A 6,516-nucleotide genomic window follows, 5' to 3' on the forward strand; every position below is an offset into this window, starting at 1 on the left:
CCAAATATATCAAACTATTTCAGTTAAATCAGTTTATTAGAAAATAAAGAATAAAAGAAAGAGGATCATGAAATCTTCTTGACACCGTTACTCATTTTTGTAGAGGCTTATTTACAGTAATGGTAAATGTACACACATGTTACAGTAGATTCAGTAAATATAAGGATTATCAAGTAAAGTCAAACAGTTGTTGCTTGAAAGGGAATGAAGAAAAGTATTTTTTTATGATCCTACCCAATAATAATAATAATGCGACTGAGGCCAGTAAAGGTCAAAGAGAAACTCTTTAAGTGTTTTATTTACTTTGTATGTTATATCATTAAAAGAAAAGGTTTTTTTGAATGTTTTTTCTTCACAAACTTTAAAATATATATATTTTAAAACCTAATTTTGTGCTTTTACAGTAAAATAATGTTAATTTGAATTCAGACTTAAACGGTTTAAATAAAATCATAGGAAGTATGATTCAGAGCGACATGCAGATGTTCTCTAATATCTGCTGTTCTTTTGTCACTCAAAGTTGACGCTAATGTCAGATCTAAGAGTGCAGAAACGGCTGGAAAAGTTCAGTTTCTGTCAAATGACATTTCTCTGAGATCTCACAGCTAAAGTGTCTTCAATGGGCCCAATCGAGCTCACATTTTCAGAGCGTGATGGAGAGAAATTTGTGTCAGACGGCTGGATTTCTGAGACTCAGAGAGTTATAACCAACTATTAGACGGATGAGATGGAGGGAAAAAGGCGTTTCGCCTCAAACGTCTCGACCTGTGGCGTTTTCCGGGTTAATCTCCGAGAGGATCGGTCCAGAATCTCCAAACAAAGCGTACATCTCTGGGAAATTCAATGATGCTAAGGACTGTCTCAGGTTTTCAGGCTGTGAAATGTAAATTGAATCAACGCGTGAGCTGAAGGACTTATCCACTGGAGGACAATTATGTTACAGGGAATCGTGTAATCATTTACACCGCGGGGCGCAATAACTAAAGGGATTCATTTTATGGGCTTAACATGTTTAAAATCTAGATGCAACAGCGCCCCCAAGTGGACGAAGCTGCATCACAAATTTACACATTTAAAGCAGTAAAAGTGATTTAATCCAAAGAACTTTTCTGCTAAAATGATGATGCAGACTGAACATGAACAGATCAGGTTACAGACTCGCCCCCCCATCACACCCCGTGTCACAGTTATTCTAAAAGCAGCCTCACACATATGAGCACATGCTTTTATATCGCATTAACCTTCTCTAACCCGTGTGGAGCACACGCAGGATGACTCATAGCTTCACATCATTGGATTAGCCTCTGCTTTTGATTGCATCTCACTCCTGGGACAATAAGATCACGACAGCCCGGCCGACTATCTGTCAGAGGGATCTGAGGGAGCGGGCGGGCACGCTGAAGGTCATCTTCATCCTCATGAGGAGGAGCCGCTCGTTTTACCCTTAAAGTCTATTTTTCTCCTCAAATATGACAAAAAAAATAGTGTTTTTTAATCAGACGGTAGATGTGAGGGAAGTTTTTTATCATCTCTGGTGAAAAGCTGAAGGTTTCTGTCTATGAAAATAATCAAAGCATTAAAAGGTTTTTATCTGCAGGGATGGAGGCTTCAACTAAAACAGCCTCTAGGTCACCGTAGACACTAAAGTATGAAGAGAAAAGGGGATTCTGCTGCAGCTGGAGTCAATTTATGTGTAACTGTAGAGTTAAAACAGGAATATGTGGTCAGGGGAATGTTATTTCATAATAAATTAAACAATTATCCACTAATCTGTACAATAAATCCAATTAATTAAAATATTTTAATTATTTTTACTTTTATTTTTATGTATTCCTGTTCAGTTACAATGTGGGCTGTAGATATGTGGCTTCAGCCACATATTCCATTTCATAGTTCATGGATTTCATTGGTTTATTATTGATATAGGAACCCAAACTGATAAGACACAAGGTGAGTCAGGTAGTGACGCTGACTCACCAAAGAGGGCGCCCCTGAGCTCACGTTTGTTCTTCAGCGGTTGCCAATAAAGTTAAATTTGAGTCTATTATGTTACGTTTTACTGCGACTGCAAAAATATCAGATGTCTTTTCTTCAAAAAGAAAGTCTTAAAGTTACCCTTTAAATGTAAATGTGATGATCCGTCCCAGACCAACACATCGTCACTGAGAGACTTTTAAAGTGACCACGTCCGATAAAAAGTCCATGCAAACCCGTTTCTTCTTCTGCACTTAAACTTTTTCACGACCATTTTGGGCTGTACGCGCGTTGAAAGATAAACCAGGTCGAACCTCGACCAATCAGGGACTATGGTTTGGTCGTGACGTATGAATGACCTTTAATACACACAAGTACCGACCGTTTAGAAAATTGACCAGAATTCGATGACACCAAGAATTTCATTTATCGGAATCGAGCTGTGAAAGAAAAATCCTGGAGCAAGATTTACAACATTTCACACCGAGCCTCTTCTAACTAAAAAACAATAGAAAAAAGAAGAGGAGAAGAAGAAGCCCCTCCCTGCTTCTCCAGTGTGAACAAGCATTCAAGAATTCCTGTTCAGCGTTCTCTAGAGCGCGTGTCGTATGTCTGGTGAGAACGTAGCACAAAACTAAAAAATAAAGACTTTTACACCAAAATCAGACATTTTTACTTAGAGAGACGTATAGACTTTAATTTAATGCTATTTTAATGCACAAACTAGAAAAAACTCAAGTTTCTGCTTGGAGGAGGTGGTTTTTGAGGCGTATCCAAATTGACAAATTTTGCGAAACTGCGCAAAACATGTGACCTACAACCGCGGCTTCATGGCCTGAATAAGACGCCAGCGTCTCCTTTGATAGATGATGATGAGCTCTAGTCAAAAATCTGAATGTATCTAAATGAAAGTGTTGTTCACACCCGTGTTTTTGAATGGCTTGAGCTGGTTTGGATTCATTCACATGGAAACAGTGTAATTGCTAAATTGTGTTTTTTTTGACAATTCTAGAATTAAATAAAGTTTTGCTCACGTGTGTCATATTGCATTTGTTGAAGTCGTTCTGAAAAGCGGTACATTTAACAGTCTTTATTGGTCCACTATGTTCCTGCTGTGTTTATAAAAACAATGAAGATGTGAAACATGAAACACAATAAACTGGGTTCATATGTTTGTAAATCTGACTCTGAAAGATTCTATTTAACAAACATTCAGCACGACTCAAAATCTGCTCTCAAATGCTTCAAACATTTCTTTTGCATAATTTAGCTTCACTTCAAACTTGAGTTTGTTCTTGAAATGCTTTAAATCATCAAAAACGGGTCATAGTTGAAGTTTTTGAGGTTTAGTTCAAAAACTCAGTCGTCCCACTGTGGCACTAAAAGATTAAAAAACATTGATTTTTTTATTTTTTTTCCATCACTCTGTTTTCTGTCGTTGTGGTTTAGTGTGATCGGACTTCTAAAACCCGGCAGGATTTTGTTCTGCAGATGGTTTTTAATTATTATGGTTACGGAGCTAGAAGTTCTCAAAATGCTCAAACATCATCTTAAAGGTTAATGTTCATTCATTTGTTTGAAAAATAATTTTAAAAATATTATTTCATGTGTGGGATTAGATTAGGATTTTGATGTTAATCATTTTTTACTTTATAAAAAAAGCTCTAAAGTAAAAAATAAAAAAAAAAAATATTAAGAATATATTAAAAACAGCCGATCAAAGCAGTGTGTGAACATCACATTACTGACTCGTGTTTTATTTTCCGTCTCCACGTTTTATATTCAGATGTTTGGAGGTAAAATAAGTGGAGGCTTCAAAAATTAGCCACTTTTTAAACCTTGAGTGAAGGATAAATCAATTAAAGCAAATTCACTCACCAAACTGGAGGTGAGGGAGGGGTCCGACTTTCCCAGGTTCAGCGAACGCATCCGAATGAGGTTTGACGTGTCGGACGGCGGCTGCAGGGTCGTCTGCGTCTGCGGCAGGCTGTGCGGCAGCTGGAGGTATTTTCCTGGTAAAACAGCAAGAATTTTGTCAACAAAAAAAATGCACACTTTAACCTTAAAGTCAATTAAACTTAAATGTGAAGCAAACAATAGAACTTTTAATCTATTTAAAACAAAAAGTGACTTTTTTTCACGCTAAGGTTGTAAATTTCTGAAGGAAGAAGCTACAAATTCAGCTAAAAACTAAAAAATAGAGATTTCTCACCCTCAACTTTCTGTATCCTCAATTAATTTAAAATATCAGGAACTTTTGCAGAAATTAAGACACTTTCATGAGCAGGTAATGCCCACCTTTCTTTATTCATTTGACTCTAGTGAGGAAATTTTGAGATATACTTTTCATCCTTTTTATAAAAATTGATAGAAATTGTTTTTCTTCTTTTTTTTGGATCTATACACATTTTTTAATCATAATTTAGTGTTGCTACATGTATATTTTTACATTTTTCTGACACTACTTGTAAAACTAATTAACCCTTTTTCTAGGTAAATCGCTTCATTGTGGGGATTATTCCTAAAATATGTCATAAGTACAAACAAATAATCTCAAATTTGTAGTATAATAAAAAAAAATTACCTAAAAATGTGAGTTAAGGAGGCGAAAGTTCAGCTTAAAGACTGTAGAAAGTTTGAAAAAAAAGAACACAGAACTAAAGGATGGAAAAGTTCCATCCTTCACCACCAGGTGGCAGTAAACGCTTTGGTCTGTATCTTTAACATAGACTGTATATAAGAATATTATTTTTCTATAATATTTTTACAGTCAATGATCCTTAAACTAAAACAAATCTACAGTTTATTGATAAATTACAGCTCTGAGAACAACAAAGAGAGTTTAGATTTGATTTTTTTTCATAAAAAACCCCAAAAGTTATTTGGTATAGGGTTGGTTTATCACCTTTTATTAAAAAAAGATCCACAAAAGATTGATATAAAATGCCAGATTTTCTCTGATATCTGCCCCAGATTGAGAAGAGGAAGGTGAAAAAAGTAACATTTTATTCTTTAAAATAATCGTTTTTGTTCTGTGAAAAAAATAAAGCAAGAAAAAAACATTTGTAAGTAAACAAGAGCCTAATAAAAAAATCTTATTTTTGCAAAAATAAAAGCCCAAACCTTTAAAAGTCTTTCAGATCTGCCATACATTTTTAATTGTGTCTATATTTGTCCTCTTTAGTAGAAGAAATCCAACAGATTCAGATTTTTCTAAGAGTTTTTGAGGTTTATTTTGATAATCACACAGAAGTGAGTGAAGCCAAGCAGGATGGGAAAAAAAACCGTTCCTTCCTCAGCAGAGCATCACATCCTGGCACAGAGGAAGGAGATGAAACATCATTCAGCTCTTAAAACGGCAGGTAAAAATGCTGACTTTCATTTACATTTCAGTTCAGCCGAGGTCACGACTCCCATCGGATCAAATCCAAACTTACATGAAACGGCGCAAAGAAGGAAAGGAAAAGTGAGATCATCCCGACTTCCTCTTTAAAGTGGGGCACGTTTGTAAGGAACAGAGATTTTAGGAAAAATAGGAATTAATTTATCTATTGGCAGGAAAAATGTGGGAAAATGTCGTCGATCCGACAAAACACTCATTTATCACTACAGTTTCTCTATTTAAAGGAGAATTTTTCAACATTGAGTTTTTATTTGTGATAATTCAGTTAAAGAAACAACAAAAGGCTCAACATCTTAGACATAAAGGAGGAAAATCCGAGTAAAATCATTCAAATAAAATTCAGCTGAAATTGATCAGAAAACAGTTAATCGAACTAAAGTTCTGGAATGTATAAATGTAAAATTAATCCTAAAAAATTAAATAAAAGAATAACTTTCAGATTTGTGATGACTTTAGGACCAATTTCTCCGTCTATTTCCTATTTTATTCATTTATTTCTATTTTCTGATCATTTGTTGTACTTTGTGGCCTGTGTTGTAATACTTACTTTTTCTTCTTTTTTTAAATCATCGTTGAGTATTCACCATTTAGTTACACAACTTCTGGTTCTCCGGCTGTTAATTTACATCATTTCATCCAAACGATTGTGGTGGGAAATTTAAATATTCGACAAGAAACTGAGAATATTTTTAAGGCTCAGACATCTAAATTCAAGACGTTTTGAAAGCTTTTTAAGAACCTTGAGGGTTATTTTCAAAGCGTTCCCAGTGGTCGTTTAATCACGATTTTGCTTTGTTTAGGGAAAAAAAAAAATGTGTTCAAGGAAATAGTTTCTCCAGAGAGTTCATTAGAAAAATCACCTCTGAGTTGTGGGCGGAACTTGTCCCTCCTTGTTGCTGAGAGCTCTCCGTCTACATGCTCCCACTAGCTTACTGCCCTCACATCCCTAACATAACATCACCGGTGCATCATAAACGCCGACCAGTATCAGATTCCAGTTCGGACGAGGAAAACAAAAACATTAATAGATTTATTTGTCTGCAAGTAAAAGTGTCAGAATGGGGCGGAGCTTGTGGTCTGCCCAGTGCATTTCCTCCAACTGGGTTGATAGAAAATAATTAATCAATCTTTTTTTTTTT

General features: G+C 35.3%; 1 protein-coding gene across 1 annotated transcript in view; it reads right to left on the reverse strand.

The window, feature by feature from the left end:
- mast4 (microtubule associated serine/threonine kinase family member 4) overlaps nt 1–6,516 on the reverse strand; it is a gene marked incomplete at its 5' end in the record, with an annotated part of 103,919 nt that overhangs the window by 91,382 nt on the left and 6,021 nt on the right. The window contains 1 exon segment of the mRNA XM_024299282.2: nt 3,853–3,986. Within this exon segment, the coding sequence (XP_024155050.1) occupies nt 3,853–3,986 (134 nt within the window).

Source organism: Oryzias melastigma, linkage group LG12, assembly GCF_002922805.2.
Source record: "Oryzias melastigma strain HK-1 linkage group LG12, ASM292280v2, whole genome shotgun sequence".
Classification (NCBI taxonomy): Eukaryota; Metazoa; Chordata; class Actinopteri; order Beloniformes; family Adrianichthyidae; genus Oryzias; species Oryzias melastigma.